This window comes from Palaemon carinicauda, chromosome 30 (genome assembly GCF_036898095.1).
Source record: "Palaemon carinicauda isolate YSFRI2023 chromosome 30, ASM3689809v2, whole genome shotgun sequence".
Taxonomy (NCBI): domain Eukaryota; kingdom Metazoa; phylum Arthropoda; class Malacostraca; order Decapoda; family Palaemonidae; genus Palaemon; species Palaemon carinicauda.
The window spans coordinates 74,467,901-74,485,862 of NC_090754.1; the positions used below are offsets into that span (position 1 = coordinate 74,467,901).

At 44.8% G+C, this 17,962-nt stretch overlaps 1 protein-coding gene across 1 annotated transcript in view; it reads left to right on the top strand.

Annotated features, from left to right (window-relative positions):
• mRpL28 (mitochondrial ribosomal protein L28) overlaps nt 1–17,962 on the top strand; it is a 191,674-nt gene that overhangs the window by 140,859 nt on the left and 32,853 nt on the right. Inside the window, exon 4 of the mRNA XM_068354648.1 lies at nt 7,416–7,569. Coding sequence (XP_068210749.1) covers nt 7,416–7,569 — 154 coding nt within the window. The remainder of the gene's footprint in view (nt 1–7,415; nt 7,570–17,962) is intronic.

The following is a 17,962-nucleotide window of genomic DNA, read 5'->3' on the forward strand; positions in this document are numbered from 1 at the left end:
TGCAAGTTTCAGTGCTAAATTAGTGCAATGAATTTAATCAGTCAGTGGAGGGTGCGTCTGCTCGAACCTGTCGTTATCCTAGCCTTAGACCTCTTCCAAGCTCCCCAACCCCTGGGAGAAGGAATGTCAATCTGCAAAAGGAAACGAGAGGCGTTACCGCCCGAGCAGACGTCCCCTCGAGCGTTCCTGTTGACGCTTCCCAGAACGCTCGCCCTTGCCAGGGGAAAGGCAAGGTAAAAGTGTTACCTTCGCCATCGGATGACGCAGCTCACAGACGTCCAGAGCTTTGGAAGTCAAGCTACTTACGCTGCTGTAAGAGTTAGACACGTTTTTTGACACTGAACGAGAAGTCTTAAAACCGAGCGTCGAGATCGCGAACGTTATAGTTCCGAGCGTCTAGATCGCGAACGTCATAGTTCCAAGCGTCAAGTGTTGGAACAACGTGACGCCAGGCATCATGATATCGCCGAGCGTAAGAGCCTCGGAAGTCATGAAACCGAGCGTCGTGATCGTGAATGTCATAGTTCCGCAGTTAGATGTGATGCTGAGCGGCGTAATGACAATCCTCTTGGTAAGCGCCGAGCGTCAAGCAGTCAAACACGATGCCGAACAGCGTAATAAAGTTGAGCGTCGAGCAGGATGTGGCGCCGAGCGTCAAGCAGGACGCAACGTCGAGCGTCAAGCAGGACGTGACATCGAGCGTCAAGCAGAAAGCGACGTCATGCGTCAAGCAGGGCACGACGCGACGTCAAGCGTCAAGCAGGACGCGACGTCCAGCATCAAGCAGGACGCGACGTCCAGCGTCAAGCAGGACGCAACGTCAAGCATTCAGCAGGACGTGGCACCGAGCGTCCAGCATAACACTGAGCGTGAAGCAGGACGCGACGTCGAGCGTCAAAGCAGGACGCGACGTCGAGCGTCAAGCAGGACGCGACGTCGAGCGTCAAGCAGGACGCGACGTCGAGCGTCAAGCAGGACGCGACGTCGAGCGTCAAGCAGGACGCGACGCCGAGCGTCAAGCGACTAAACGCGAGCGTCAAGTAGTGAGATAACGCTGAGCGTGAGAGCCTCGGACGTCGTGATGACGCCAGTCGAACTGAGCGCCGAGATCGAGGACGCCTTAGTTCCGATCGCATTGATCGCGAGCGTCTTAGTTCCTAATGTCAAGCTTTGGGACAACGTGACGCCAGACGTGATGATCTTGGGTCTCTTGATGCCAGAAGTCAGGACCTTGAGGAGTTGACTCATGATTAAAAGACGTCTCTACTTCAGTTAGAGCATTGTCAGAGGAAGAGATCGATGATCACCTTTCCCGTACTGAACTGTTAGAGGAATTATCATAAGGAGAAGATCCTAAAACCCTTCATCCTTCGGTTAACATAAAGAAACTCATGAGAGTTTTTACTGAAGGGTTTCCGAATTATTTTGTGCCTGCTGCTCCTCGTTCCCCACCTTCAGAGTTTGCGCTAGGGAAGGCGTCGAAGGAGTCAATGTTTACAAAGATGGTGCAGTCTCGTTCATCTAAAAGGGCTTTGAGGACGATGGGAGATTGGATGCAATCCAAGAAGGACCAGGGAAAGACTGTTTTCTCTTTTCCCCCCGGCTAGATTGGCCTCCAGATCTAGTGTTTGGTATGAGACGGGAGAAGTTCTTAGCATGGGAGTTCCTACCTCTTCCCAAGGAGACTTTTCGAGTCTAATAGACGCTCCTCGTCGGATGACCAGGAAAAGAACCCAATACTCTGGTCAACGTCAGAGCTTGGTCATCTTAAAGGCATCTTCAGAGCTTTCTAAGTATTCAATTTCCTTGACTGGACTCTGGGAACCTTGAGGATGAAGGTTTCCTGCCTTGAAGGATGTGGACACTGATAGTCTCATCATCTTTATGTCAGGCATGGATAAAGCCTTAAGGGTGGTTCCAATGAGTTGGCAGCCCAGTGGTGTTCTTTTCTGTCCATTGGGGTTACAGTACACCCATTCAGAAGTCAGAATTGAGGTACGCACCTCTTTCTTCCTCTCCTTTTCCTCAAGAGTTGGTCAAAGAGGTCTCTTCTGCTTTAGCCCAAAAGGCCACACAGGATTTGGTGTCTAAAACAGCAAGAAAGGTTCTGCCTACTTTTTTCTCAAAGCCGCACAGACAGCAGCAGGAGCCAGACTAAACAACTTCTGGCGAGCCTGGGAGAGGAGAGGAGCAGACCTTTGGTCCGTACTATTACTAAAGGAGGGATGCGAAATCTTTTTCCTAGGGAAACCTCCTTTAATAGTAACTCCGATAGATCTCTCTGCCAGATACAGAGAGGAGTCAAAGAGACAGGTTATGCAACATCAAATGTCTCTCTTATTTGAGAAGGAGGCTATTGACCGGTCCTGGATGTAAGTGCTCTCAACGCCTTCATTCAGAAGACAAAGTTTTCCATGGAGATACCGAAATCAGTCCTAGCAGCAGTAAGAAAGGACGACTGGATGGTCTCTTTAGACCTCCAGGATGCTTACTTCCACATCCCCATCCATCCGAACTTCAAGCAATACCTGAGGTTCATGTTTAAGGAGGAAGTTTTCCAATTTTGGGCTCTTTGTTTCAGCCTAAGCACCGCCCCTCAAATAGATGGTGCGTCTGCTAGGACCTGTCGTTCTTCTAGCCATAGACCTCTTCCAAGCTGCCCAACCCCTGGGAGAAGGAATGTCGAACAACGAAAGGAAACGAGAAGCGTTAGCGCCCGAGCACTCGTCCCATCGAGCGTACCTGTTGACGCTTCACAGGACGCTCGCCCTCGCTATATAAAAGGCGAGGTGAAAGTATTTTCGTCCTCATCGAATGACGCCGCGCCCAGACGGGGCTGGCGTCTCGCATCCAGACCTCTGAAGAGGAAGCTTGCCTCTGTCGAACAGCGTCGTGTCATGATGCCTCAGGCTCCAGGTTGCAGCCATTGGAGCAGTCAGGAGTGTTTCCTACTCAGAGCTCATTCCTACAATCGCTGCCTGGAGGATCTGCAGATGACGTTGAGCTTATCAGAAGAACTGGGTCTTATGATAAACAGAGACAAGTCTCAACTGACACCATCCCAAGAGATCATTTATTTGGGGTTGGAGATTCAGAGTCAAGTTTTTCGAGCTTTTCCGTCTGCCTCAAGGACAAAGCAAGCCCTGTTGATGCTTCATTGCTTTCTAGAGAAACGGAAGCGTTCTTTGAGAGAGTGGATGAGTCTGCTGGGAACCCTCTCCTCATTGGAGCAGTTTGTCTTCCTGGGAAGACTGAATCTTCGCCCTCTTCAGTTCCACCTCAAATGCCATCAGGACGAGGGAAAGGAAATAGAGACAAATTGCATCCCTATTACGGAGTCCGTTTAATTTGCCCTCAGTGGTGGAACAATCCGATCTGACTTCAAGAAGGTCTTTCCTTGGAACAGAGGAACCCAGACCTTGTGTTGTGTTCTGACGCCTCGAACTCGGCGTGGGGAGTAACACTGGGCAAGTTGGAGATCTCGGGTCTCTGGTCAAAAGATCAGGATATCCTCTACGTAAACCAGAAGGAGTTGTTGGCAGTCCTGTTGGCCTTCAAAGGCTTCAAAAGGTCAGTACTGAACAGAGTGGTGCTGGTCAACGCCTACAACAATACAGCGTTGGCCTACATAGCCAAACAAGGTGGAACCCACTCAAGGTCTCTTAATGAGACTGCGAGAGTTCTTCTTTACTGGACAAAAGAGTAGAATGTAACCCTAGTAACAAGGTTTATTCAGGGGGAAAAAAAATGTGATGGCAGACAGTCTCAGCAGGAGAGGTCAAGTTCTGTCCACAGAATGGACGCTTCATCAAGAGGTCTGCAAGAACCTGGGCGGATTTGTCATCGTCCGTGTGTAGACCTGTTCGCAACCTCGAAGACGAAGAGGTTGGAGACATACTGCTCCCCAGTGCCAGATCTCGAAGCAGTCCACATAGACGCTTTCCTTTTAGATTGGTCTCACCTGGACGTGTACGTATTCCCTCCATTCAAGATTGTACACAAAGTGATGCAAAAATTCGTGTCACAAGGGGGAACCAGTTTGACTCTAGTGGCTCCCTTGTAGCCCTCAAGAAAGTGGTTCACAGAGGTACTAGAATGGATGGTGGACACCCTGAGAAGTCTTCCATTAAGAGTAGATCTACTTAAACAACCCCACTTGGAAGATACCATCAAAACCTCCAAGTTCTTCATCTAACTGCTTTCAGACTATCTAAAAACTCACTAGAACTAGAGGTTTTTCGAAGGAGGTGGCTAGGGCGATTGCAAGAGCAAGGAGGTCTTCTACCATCAAGGTGTTTAGAGAATGGTGCAGAGTCAACTCTGTTTTTCCCTTCCAGTACCTCGGTGACTCAGATTGCTGACTTTCTGTTATACCTTTGAAGGAAACGTAGGTTTTCATCTTCTTCCATCAAGGGATACAGGAGCATGCTAGCGGCCGTCTTCAGGCATAGGAACTTGGTTTTTCTAATAAGAAAGACCTACAGGATCTTCTTAATTCTTTTGAAACATCTAAGGAATGGCACCAGGATTCACCAGCTAGGAATCTGGATTTAGTCCTGAAGTTCCTCATGAGTGACAGGTTTGAGCCCTTGCACTCAGCTTCGTTTAAGGACCTCACTATGAAGACTCTCTTTTTGGTCAGTCTGGCGACAACTCAAGGGGTCAGTGAGATTCTTGCCTTTAACAAGAACATAGTCTTTAGAGATAACAAAGCTATCTGTTCTTTGCAGCTAAGGCTTTCTTGCTAAGAACGAACGCCCTTCTTAACCCTGGCCCATGGCTTTTGAGATTCCGAACCTTTCGGATGTGGTTGGTGAGGAATTGGAGAAGGTCCTGTGCCCAGGAAGAGCCCTGAAGTTCTACCTGGAAAGAACGAAAGAGTTACGAGGTAAGTCAGAAGTTCTTTGGTGCTCGGTCAAGAAGCCTTCGTTACATGTCCAAGAATGAACTTTCCTTCTTCATCAGGCTCTTAATAAGAGAGGCTCATTGACATTGTAGTGAGGCAGACCTCAAGCTTTTGAAGGTCAAGACACATGAAGTTAGAATGGTGGCAACTTCCGTAGCCTTCAAGCAGAATAGGTCTTTACAAAGCATTATGAACACAACCTTCTGGAGGAGTAAATCTGTGTTTACCTCACACTATTTGAAACGTGTCCAGACTCTTTATGAGGACTGCTACACTCTGGGACATTGTAGTGAGGCAGACCTCAAGCTTTTGAAGGTCAAGACACATGAAGTTAGAATGGTGGCAACTTCCGTAGCCTTCAAGCAGAATAGGTCTTTACAAAGCATTATGAACACAACCTTCTGGAGGAGTAAATCTGTGTTTACCTCACACTATTTGAAACGTGTCCAGACTCTTTATGAGGACTGCTACACTCTGGGACCATTCGTAGCAACGAGTGCAGTAGTGGGGGAAGGTTCTCCCACTACATTCCCGTAACCTAATACCCTTTTCTTCTCTTGGAACGCTTGTATTTTTATGCTTGTTCGTGGAGATTGGACGACGATCTTCCACAATCATTGATTTTAGTCAGGTGCTCATTTTATTCCTTGAGAGCACCCGGAACAAGGGTATTAAAGGAGGTTCTGTCACATAGATTTTTACACCGGTTTGACAGTTCCTAAAGGTCTTCAGCCCCCTGGGTGGATCGGTGGATCTCATAAGGAAAGCGGACATAATGAAAGAATTTATTGAAGTCAGCTTCTTATCAGGTACAAACCCTTAAGCTTGTTTATTAACTCTTAAGTAAAATTCCAACAATGTTGGCTGTCTCTGACCCTCCACCAAAGGTGTCAATCAGCTATATATATAACTACCGGGTAAGTCAGATGTTTAAAAATGATATTTTCATAATAAAATAAACTTTTTAACATACTTACCTGGTAGTTATATATAATTTAATTCCCCCCCCCTCCGAGACCTATGGGCATGGAAGATCTGAGGAATCACTCTATAGCCCCTTTCACCAGCATCGCAGAGACCTCCTCTTGTAGGGCCGTCCTTTTCAAGGGGTCTTTCAGTGCCAACCATTCACTGGAATGGTTCCAGGTACCTGGCTAGAGGGCGCACTGGTGGTACACCTGGCTACCAAATCGGCGATTGCTGCGAGTTTTGAAATTTCTGCCGGACATCAGGGACGTAAAGCTATATATATATATAACTACCGGGTAAGTATGTTCAAAAATTTATTTTATTATGAAAATATCATATTTAGGGTAATGTCATTGCACCAATTATTTCCAAGCCAGTGGGCTGAAAGATGTCTGTCTTATCTTAATAGAATAGATTATGTCAGACAGTTTTTCCATGAAAAAGTACAGTACAGTATTTCTAAGATGTATCAAAACAGGAGTTCCAGATATTGCCTATGGGATAAAATATAACTGATTCCTATGTATATTTCAGGTAATCAGAATTAGGTGGTTGACTCCCCCAGTAAGGTGAATCACTCCTTGGTTGCCAAATGGTTTATTTGCTTGAAAATTTGATATGCAATGATATGCTAACTATTGCTCCAATATTTTGGTGTACACCATTCATTCTTTGTTTTGAAATTTTCTGGGTTGTGTATAACATCTTTTTTTTCCCTACCTTGGAGCTGTCTTTAGTGAGGGTTTGTTATTTAAAGATCAGTATAGTGTTTTTAGAGTCTGTGTTGAATGGCTACCCGTAACTATTTGATCTGAAATCTGAACTTCCTCATTCAATTCAGCTGGGGGAGTTTGGTTTATGTGTTTATAAATCTCAACTAAGGTAGTTGCCATTGTTGCAGATTCAATTTATTTTCTTTGGTTATGTCCAGATGATGGGATCAGTGTAATGGATTTCTGTTACTAATTTTTGGAAAGTTGTCTGTCAGCTGCTGTAGGGCATAAATCTGTTGCATTACAAATAATTGTAGAAGAAACTATTAACTTTAACATTCTGAGATGTAATGGGTGTGCCATAATTTCGGATGAAGATCCAGCAGAAATTTATGAAGACTTCTTATCTCATATATTAATGGTTCTTAGCCACATACCTCAGCTTATGGCACTTTACATCAAACTGTTTTCAAGAGTATGGGATATTTGTGACACTAATCTCACTCATTTTACCATATGACTTACCAGTTAGTGTTATTTAGAATTTCTATGCTATATAGATAGATAGATTTATTAAGCATATTTGCACATGGTACATGGGTATATATACAAAGCAGTAATATGGAAATTTAGTAGCTATGGGAATGATGGTTAAACCCAAGAATACAGATGTATCTTTCAATATTAGTGACAAAATAGTTTGTGATTTTGATGATCATGATAAAAAGCATTAAAATGGTTCATAAATATAGAATATTAGGACTTTTGTTTTTCTTTTTATTACAGAGCTATTCATCGTACACATTTTATTTTGTTCTTTATTGCAGAACTATTCGTCGTACACCTCGTTTTTGGGTTCCTGCTCTCCAATCAACAGTTTTTTATTCAGAGATATTGGATAAATATCTAGATATAGTTGTAACAAAACGGACTCTAAAACTTGTAGATGAATGTTATGGGTTTGATAACTACATTATGAAGGTATGTTAACTTTTGTTTTGTGGTGGATGCAAAGGATACTTCATTTTACAGCCTATTTTGACTTCCTTATATTCAATTTTTTTTTTGTTTCTAAGAAACTGTAAGCATTATTATTGCAGTAATACTAGCCAAGGTACAACCCTAGTTGGAATAGCAATATAATAACCTCCTGGTAATTATGGCTTTTGGCCAAGGTTCAAATTTACACATCCTTGTGAATTCTTTTTCTGCACTTCTGCACGGCCAGATTATAACTGATATGAACTTCTGGTTTATGGTATTATGTTGAGAAATGATTGAACTTCTTCATGATGTAAGTAGAATATCAATGCAATGTTTAAAAGTGTTTAAAAAAGCAAAGAAAACATAAGAATTTGAGAGGAGGAAGTTGAGCTGTATCTGGGTCTCAACTGTACATGAGTTTTAAGCCACTCATACTTACACGGATAAATTCACAATGTGAGTTTCCACCCACTCGCTATGGCTGCAGAAGCCCTCAACCTTCTGGCATTGATGACCAATGGTTCACAATGTGTCAGGATACTCTTCCCACGCTCTATTGAGCTTGGATTTGTTATTCTGTGGCTAAGTTCTTCAGTCATTTGAAGGACTTTCACCCACCTTAGGGTGAATCTCTTATGTAAAGAATGAGTTTTTGTATTTGCATAGGATTAAATGATAAATTTGGAAGTATTTGTATTTTTCTTAACTATACAAACCCTAGTTCCTTACACGTTTCTCCCGCCATCACCTTTGCCCTATAAGTCCTGCCTGCAATCAAAAGTGAGGTCAATTTCTGTATGAGTGGGGTGGCTGAGTTATCCCCCACTACCCGACGCTAACTAGGGAAGGGTCATTGACACCTCGCATTAAAGTTTTTGGGGCTAAACCAGCTTGCACTGAATCATATCTCCTATATAGAGATCTAATTTGTATAGCTAGGAAAAATACAAATTACTTCCAATGTAAATAATTAGCCTTCGTGTGCAAATTTTTCTTTCCTGTTTTGACTAAGGATTTGCACTATTCTGTGAGTCCAAGCATTCACCAGCAATATGTCATTTATTACTTTCAACACAAGTAAACACATAAAAGTGATGTTATCTACTCTTACATAGATCAAATAAAGAAATAGTCAAGTCAACCAAAATAGTAGTGTTGATATAATTACAAATTAGCAATAAAGGATATTGGAAATTTTGCTTTGTAAATAATTTGAATAAGCGAAGCAAACATTCTTGTTCTCACATTTAGTGGGCTGCTGTTGATTTGACCTGGTGATGAGTTTTCATGGACATGGTTTGGCCACTGTTAAGTTGGCATTGATGAATTTTCTCCTGTCCAAGAAACAGTCTACCATTAATTTGAATGAAAGGCAATGGAATGAGTAGGTCGAGTAATGTTATGGTAACAAGGACAAATTAGGATTATACTGTTAAGATTCTGCATTTCTTATTTTATGGAGATAAATTATCTCTTGCAGCTAATAAGGGTTATACAGTATAGGTCTATGCTTAGTACTGTTCTCAAATATCTATGATTGGATTTATCTACATCAGGTGTTATTGTGGATGTTTTCAGGTTTTCTGTTGTTGGGAAACCTCCAGCTGTCCGAACAGTTTGTTGGAATTTAGATAGTCTTGCAATGTATAAAAAAAATCTCTCATTTTGAGAGTTTGGAAGATCTTTTTTTTTTTTTTTTTTTTTTTTTATTAAAGATCTCATAGCTTTTATTTTACCTATAGCCTCAGATGAACATACTAGTTTCTGTTGTCAACACTTTGGGTCTTATATGGGATTTGATGCAAACATGTTCTTGTGGCAAGGAGACTTCATTGTCTCTAGTACTTATTTTTATAATATGGCACAATATTGGATCCAAACTGCTTCAGAAAGAATTGTTCTATAAGCTTCTTTGGCGTAGCCGAAATGGGAGTTTTCAATATTAAACTTACCCGATAATCATGTAGCTGTCAACTCCGTTGCCCGACAGAATTCTATGGAGGGATACGCCAGCTATCACAATACTAGAAGGGGGTGTACTTACCAGCGCCACCTGTGGCCAGGTACTCAATCATTTGTTGTTGACACCTCCTCAATTATTCCTCTGTCGTGCTTCCGGCTAGACGTTCTGGGATACGCTTATGGTCTTCGAGTTTATTCATGGATATTTGGTGAAGTATTCTCTTAGATTAACGGCTGTCGCTTTACTGGAATCCTTTTTATATTAGCTAGATAGCTTTTATATAATACTGGTTAACGGTTAATGAATTTTTGCTTGTTTTTGGATCACCCTTTGGCTAACTCTTTGAAACAAGATGTCTGACGTTTCGCAAGCCCCCTCCCATAGACGATGTAGGTCTTGCAATAGGCGTATTCCGAAGGCCTCGGTAGATCCTCACACCGCTTGTTCTGACTGTAGGGACAGGCCCTGTCTATTAGAAAATCGATGTGAGGAGTGCACCGGACTTTCGGAATTGGAATTTGTACGTCTTTTAAAATATTCATCTAAGTTAGAGAGAGGTAGAGTTAGGAGAAGTTCTTCTCACTCTTCTATGTTTTCCTCACCTCATGATCCCCTACCTTTTCCTACCCCTGTAGTGGCTACCCCCGAACCTACTGTGTGCCCTCCGCCTGATATGTCAATTGTTTTGCGTGCTATTCAGGCTTTAGGAGATAAAGTAGAATCAGTGGTAAGTGACCATAAGTCTCTGATGGCCGAGGTTAAAGAACTGAAGGTCAAGAGTGCAGTGGGTGGAAATAGTGCCAGTGCTGTGACGAGTGCTAGTGTCGGTGCAGTGCCAAGTGCTAGTGGTGCCAGTGTGGTGCGTGAGGATTTTTCTGTGCGAGCCAGTCGTCCTCCCAGTCCGGGACCTCTTGCAAGCTCCCATGCCCAGGGGAGAAGCAATGTCGAAGGGCTTAAGGGTTCGACAGGCCTTGTTAGGCGCACAGAATTATCCTCGGTGGTTGCGGGCGTGTCTTCCTTAGACCGTCACTCCCACCTGCAGACGATTGAGCCCGTCTTCTCGTCCGCCGATCAACATGCAGGGAAGAAACGTTGGTCTCAGGTCTCGAGACCGCTTAAACGTAGAGTTCAGTCAGCGAGTGCTCAGCCAGGTTGCAGTCATTGGCTCAGCTCTGACTCGCCTCAGTCATCGGTCGACTGTACTCCGCCCAAGAGGAGTAAGGTTCTGCCTAAACAGAGCCCGACTGTGACTTTACCTCAGTCTGTTATCGTTTCTGCCGACCCCAAGTGGACCCTGCTTCAGTCCATGCAAGCTCAGCTTTCGGACTTGATGCGTGAGTGTCGGGCTGAGAGTGTTGCACCTCCTCCTCCGCCTACACTCCCTCTACCTGTTCTCGCTCCGCCTGTGCTCGCCCAGCCTGCACCTGCTCCGCCTGGTCGCAGCACCATCTGCCAGGCGTACGATGTTGAGCCACTTTCGGAGTTCGCTGTTCCCAGTGTTGTTCAGCCTCAGCCTTCTTTAAGGCAACCCTTGCTTTGGGATCAGGAGAGTTATTCCACTCTTCCTCCGCCTCCCCTTGCTGCTCCACCAGTGGTGCAACTCTCGGTTGGGGTACAACAACCTCTCCCCTCCGTGAGTCTGTCTGCTCAACCATCGCTGCAGCGAGCTCAACCCTCCTCTAGGCAAGCTCCTCTACACCCTGGACTTGCGCCTCAGGAGCCTCAGCTTGCGAGAACTTTACCTTGTTCTGCGCAGCCTCAACCTCTTCATGCTCCACTCATCTCACAGGAACAGGAACGGACTACTCCGCCTCCGTCCTCCGCTCAGCTTGTGCAATCCTTGGGTTCAACTCTTGCTAGGAGTCAACCTCCTTCACCCATGCGCCTGCCTTCTGCTTCGTCTGTTGTTCAGCCTATGCAGTCTGAGCCTCAGGTTTTCCCTCAGGATGAGGAAACCTCTGTTATTGTTCCTACCCGTTCTGACTCTGCGGTTCAGCATTCTGGTCCGATCGCTTCGCTACCCTCTGCTGATGAAGTGTCGGATGATGAGGAGGCACACCTTGATCCCTCATCAGACGTGGAAGAGTCTAAGCTTTCTCCATTGTCTATTGATTTTCGAAAGGTCTTGGCTCTACTCAGGGAGATTTACCCAGACCACTTCGTCTCTGCTATTCCCCGCTCTCCTCCATCTGAGTTTTCGCTGGGCGTACAACAAGCTAAGTCCAACTATACTAAGCTTGTCCTAGCTAGATCCTCCAAGAGGGCTTTAAGGATCTTAGGGGAGTGGCTTCAGTCTAAACAACATCTTGGCAAGACTTCCTTCATGTTCCCTCCAACGAAGCTCGCTTCGAAAGGTTGCGTTTGGTATGCCACAGGGGAAGCACCAGGCTTGGGAGTACCTGCCTCTGCCCAGGCTGACTTCTCAAGTCTGGTGGACTCGCCTCGGAGGACTGCGATGAGACGCTCGAAGGTTTGTTGGACCTTCTCAGACCTGGATCATCTTCTGAAAGGGTTGTTCAGAGCTTTTGAAATGTTTAACTTTCTCGACTGGTGCCTGGGAGCCCTCAGCAAGAAAACCTCTCCTGCGGACAAAGATTCTGCCATGCTAATTATGTCCTGCATGGATAAGGCCATCAGAGATGGATCGGGTGAGCTAGCGTCGTTATTTGTATCAGGGGTGTTGAAGAAAAGGGAACAACTGTGTACCTTCCTCTCCGCCAGCATTACACCGTGCCAACGGTCACAACTCCTTTTTGCTCCACTCTCAAAGTTCCTCTTTCCCGAGGAGCTAGTTAAGGACTTGTCGGCTGCCCTGATACAGAAGAACACGCACGATCTTGTAGCCTCATCGGCTCGTAAGTCTAAGGTTACCACCTCTGTCCCCAAGACTTATCGCTCCCCAGTGGCTGATACCCCGGCTACGAGGTTCATACCGCCCTTTCGTGGTAGAGCCCCCAGCCGAGGAAGCTCCCGTCCAGACTCTCACAGGAGCAAGTCTAGGAAAGGACCCAGGACATCTAAGGGAAAGAACTGACTCTCAGATTCTCCAGACAACAGTAGGAGCCAGACTCAAGATCTTCTGGCGAGCCTGGGAGAAGAGAGGTGCAGACGCACAGTCTGTCAGTTGGCTGAGGTACGGTTACAGGATTCCATTCTGCCTCAAACCGCCTCTGACCACATCGCCCATCAACCTCTCTCCCAACTACAAAGAAGAGGACAAGAGGCTAGCATTGCAACAGGAGGTGTCGCTACTTGTGCAGAAGAAGGCAGTGGTTATAGTCCGGGACCATCAATCCCCGGGCTTCTACAACCGTCTCTTTCTTGTGGCCAAGAAGACAGGAGGTTGGAGACCGGTGCTGGACGTCAGCTCTCTCAACGAGTATGTCACCAAGCAGACGTTCACAATGGAGACGACCAAGTCGGTCTTAGCAGCGGTCAGACAGGAGGACTGGATGGTCTCGTTGGACTTGAAAGATGCATACTTTCACGTTCCCATTCATCCAGACTCCCAACCTTTCCTGAGATTCGTTTTCGGAAAGGTTGTCTATCAGTTCCAAGCCCTGTGTTTTGGCCTAAGCACAGCTCCTATGGTCTTTACTCATCTGATGAGGAATGTAGCGAAATTCCTGCACTTATCGAACATCAGAGCCTCCCTCTACCTAGACGACTGGCTGTTGAGAGCCTCCACGAGTCGTCGTTGTCTGGAGAACCTCTCTTGGACTTTAGATCTAATCAGAGACCTAGGTCTATTAGTCTATATAGAGAAATCTCAACTCATTCCCTCCCAATCCATTGTGTACCTGGGAATGGAGATTCAGAGTCGGGATTTTCGGGCTTTTCCATCGGCCCCCAGGATAAACCAAGCCCTAGAGTGCATCATGAGCATGCTGAAGAGGAGCAATTGCTCAGTGAGACAGTGGATGAGTCTCACAGGGACCCTCTCATCACTGGCCCTGTTTGTCGAGCTAGGGAGACTCCACCTCCGCCCTCTTCAATTCCATCTTGCGGCTCATTGGGACAAGGGCTCGACTCTAGAAGCAGTCTCTATCCCTATCAACCAAGAGATGAAGACCACTCTCCTGTGGTGGAAGCACAATCTCCTTCTCAAGGAGGGTCTATCATTGGCCATCCAGACCCCCCATCTTCATCTCTTCTCGGATGCATCGGACTCGGGCTGGGGTGCGACCTTGGACGGACGGGAATGCTCAGGAGTATGGAACAAGGAACAAGGATTACTCCACATCAACTGCAAGGAACTGTTAGCAGTTCATCTTGCCCTGTTGAACTTCAAGTCCCTCCTGCTAGGCAAAGTGGTGGAGGTGAATTCAGACAACACCACAGCCTTGGCTTACATCTCCAAGCAAGGAGGGACCCATTCGAGGAGCCTTTACGAGATCGCAAGGGACCTCCTCATTTGGTCAAGAGGTCTAAACCTCACACTGGTCACGAGGTTCATCCAGGGCGATATGAATGTTTCAGCGGATCGCCTCAGCAGAAGGAATCAGGTCATTCCCACGGAATGGACCCTCCACAAGAGTGTGTGCAACAGACTTTGGACCTTGTGGGGTCAACCTACCATAGATCTGTTTGCCACCTCCATCACCAAGAGACTTCCGCTTTATTGTTCCCCTGTTCCAGACCCTGCAGCGGTTCATGTGGATGCTTTTCTTCTGAACTGGTCCCATCTCGACCTGTACGCATTCCCTCTGTTCAAGATAATAAACAAAGTTCTGCAGAAATTCGTCTCGCACGAAGGGACACGGCTGACGCTGGTTGCTCCCCTTTGGCCTGCAAGAGAATGGTACACAGAGGTACTTCAATGGCTAGTCGACTTCCCCAGGACTCTACCTCTAAGAGTGGACCTTCTACGTCAACCACACGTAGACAGGTTGCACCCAAACCTCCACGCTCTTCGACTGACTGCCTTCAGACTGTCGAAAGATTCGCTAGAGCTAGAGGCTTTTCGAAGGAGGCAGCCAGTGCGATTGCCAGAGCTAGAAGAATTTCCACTCGTAGAGTCTACCAGTCTAAGTGGGAGGTCTTCCGAAGCTGGTGTAGAGCCAATTCAATATCCTCTACCAATACCTCTGTGATCCAAATAGCTGACTTCCTTCTTCATCTTAGGAATGAGAGATCCCTTTCAACACCTACGATTAAAGGATATAGGAGCATGTTGGCCTCAGTTCTCCGCCACAGGGGTTTGGACCTGTCTTCCAACAAGGACCTTCAAGACATTCTCAAGTCTTTTGAGACGTCTAAAGAACGTCGTCTTTCCACTCCAGGCTGGAATCTAGACGTAGTCTTAAGGTTCCTTATGACATCTAGGTTCGAACCTCTCCAGTCAGCTTCCTTCAAGGATCTTACCCTCAAGACTGCTTTTCTCGTTTGCCTTGCAACAGCTAAGAGAGTCAGTGAGGTTCATGCCTTCAGCAAGAACATTGGTTTCACAACCGAATCTGCAACATGTTCTTTTCAGCTTGGATTCGTAGCAAAGAACGAGCTTCCTTCACGTCCTTGGCCTAGATCGTTCGAAATACCTAGCCTCTCCAACATGGTAGGTAACGAACTAGAGAGAGTTCTTTGCCCTGTCAGAGCTCTCAAATATTATCTGAAGAGGTCTAAACCTATTCGAGGACAGTCAGAAGCCTTATGGTGTGCCATCAAGAAACCCTCGAGACCCATGTCCAAGAATGGGCTTTCGTACTATATAAGGCTTCTGATCAGAGAAGCACATTCTCACTTAAAGGAGGAAGACCTTGCATTGCTGAAGGTAAGGACCCACGAAGTAAGAGCTGTAGCTACTTCGTTGGCCTTTAATAAAAACCGTTCTCTGCAGAGCATTATGGATGCAACCTATTGGAGGAGCAAGTCAGTGTTTGCATCATTTTATCTGAAAGATGTCCAGTCTCTTTACGAGAACTGCTACACCCTGGGACCATTCGTAGCAGCGAGTGCAGTAGTAGGTGAGGGCTCAGCCACTACATTCCCTTAATCCCATAACCTTTTTAACCTTTCTCTTGAATACTTTTATTGTTGTTTTTATGGTTGTTACGGTAGGCTAAGAAGCCTTCCGCATCCTTGGATTTGGCGGGTGGTCTATTCATTCTTGAGAAGCGCCTGGGTTAAAGGTTTGGTAGAGGTCCTTTAGTAGGGTTGCAACCCCTTGTACTTTGGCACCTTTGGGTTGATTCAGCCTCCAAGAGGAACGCTGCGCTCAGTAAGGAAGACGAACTTTAAATAAAAGGCAGAGTAACGGTTCTATTCGACTTCCTTACCAGGTACTTATTATTTCATTGTTATTTGAGATAACTGTTATATGAAATATGGGATACTTAGCTATCCTTTAATCATGTACACTGGTTTTCACCCACCTCCCTGGGTGTGAATCAGCTACATGATTATCGGGTAAGTTTAATATTGAAAAATGTTATTTTTATTAATAAAATAAATTTTTGAATATACTTACCCGATAATCATGATTTAATCGACCCTCCCTTTCCTCCCCAGAGAGAACCAGTGGACCGAGGAATAATTGAGGAGGTGTCAACAACAAATGATTGAGTACCTGGCCACAGGTGGCGCTGGTAAGAACACCCCCTTCTAGTATTGTGATAGCTGGCGTATCCCTCCATAGAATTCTGTCGGGCAACGGAGTTGACAGCTACATGATTATCGGGTAAGTATATTCAAAAATTTATTTTATTAATAAAAATAACATTTTTTAACAAACCAACCAATTAGCAGAAATTGACAAAACTCCTTATATGGACATGACAATTGCTTGTTATAATCAGCTCTGCCCATACAGGGGTATACAAGCTTCCAGAAAAGGCTGCCCAGGAGAGACAGACAACAAGGGCTGTAAACCAGAGGTTTGATAAAGACAGGTTATGATGGGGGTCTTTTTCTGAGGACAAACTTCTATCTCCAAAAATCTTGCCATGCCCGAGACGAAGAGATGTCCTACCAGTAACAAAGAGAAGCAGCTAGCCTTTCCTTTTGGTGACTAGAAGTAGTCAGCCCCTCCTACTTGTGACAAGAATTAGCCCTTTCAGCCTGTGAAGAGAAGTAATTAGCCCTCCCTGCGCTAACATTTGCCCAATCTCCGAATTCTGGGATAAAAAGCATTTGCTGTCCCATCCTGAAGGCACCTATTTTGTGATATCTTTGAGCCCAGAGTCACTGTACCAGCACCATCTTTTCATCTAAAAATCCAAACCACAAAAAATTACTCAAATTCTCCATTTAAGTATTCTTGGATCGTAACAGACGGTATTACAAGGAAGGAAATGGGAAATATTTTAGTTGTAGATTATAAGTCCTCATTTAACCAGCTTTGAGAGTAAAGCAGCATGAACATCAGGCGAGTATGGAAATAAAATCTTTTATTAGAATTCTCTTTTCAAACTGAATTGTTTCAATATTTAACTACGATTCCTGTAGGTTTCCTCTTGCCTCCCCATTTATAGTGATTGTATTTTATATCTGTGAGCTTTATGTACTTTTAAAAGAATCTGAATAACATGGCAGTTCTAGTAAGTAGAAGGTGCAATCTTGCCAAATGTATGTGCTGGCTCCTCTCACCTTTGGGAACAAAAAACATTTTATATGGAATGATGAAAATTTTCATAATGGTCAAGCGCTTCCTTTATTGAATGAATAGCAATGAATCCCAGTAAATATTAAGATAGTTTTAGTTTCAGATTTTTTAATCCACTTTTATACTTGTACCTTTTTTTAAAGGAAACAGTCTTAGTACTTTGATTGTTTTTGTAAAACTGTTTTGGTAATCAGATTTAAGGAAGTAAATTTTGTTCCTATGCATATAGTGTTTAAAGTTTTTGCCTTTTGAAATAGATAATTGTTTTCAGTGGAACTGAAACAGCTTTTAAAATCATTAACAAGGTAGGTAACGACAGGCGGTGAGCCTTGGCAGATAGCCCCTCCCACGCTTCCTTCAAAGACTTCACTTATGTCTTCAGCTGCAACTAGTACGTACTGTCTTTTTGATGGATCCCATCCAAGACAGTTTAATCTTTATATCATACTTTTCAGATTGAAAGGTGGATATTGGCTTTGTGTTAATGAAGCAGGGATGCGAGTGTATGTTGGACACTGCATTGGTTTGTGGCTAAATTCATTCAGGGATTTGGGGGCATGATTGTTAGCAATCATTTCCTTTTACCAATTGTAGTTCATGGAAGACATATTGTTTGAGAAATTGAAAAGCTAAGTTATCTTTGACATCATCCTTGGCAACACCCATGACAATACCTGAGAGACTGTTTAGCTCTTTGCTCTCCTCATCAGGTTTGCTGTTTGTTGAAGCTTCTGGGTATATCCCTTTGGCTTATGCCCAGGGAGTATGCCTCAAGAGCAAGGAGAACTTGGATCTACATTGGATTGGGGAATTTTTTCAAGGCTTCT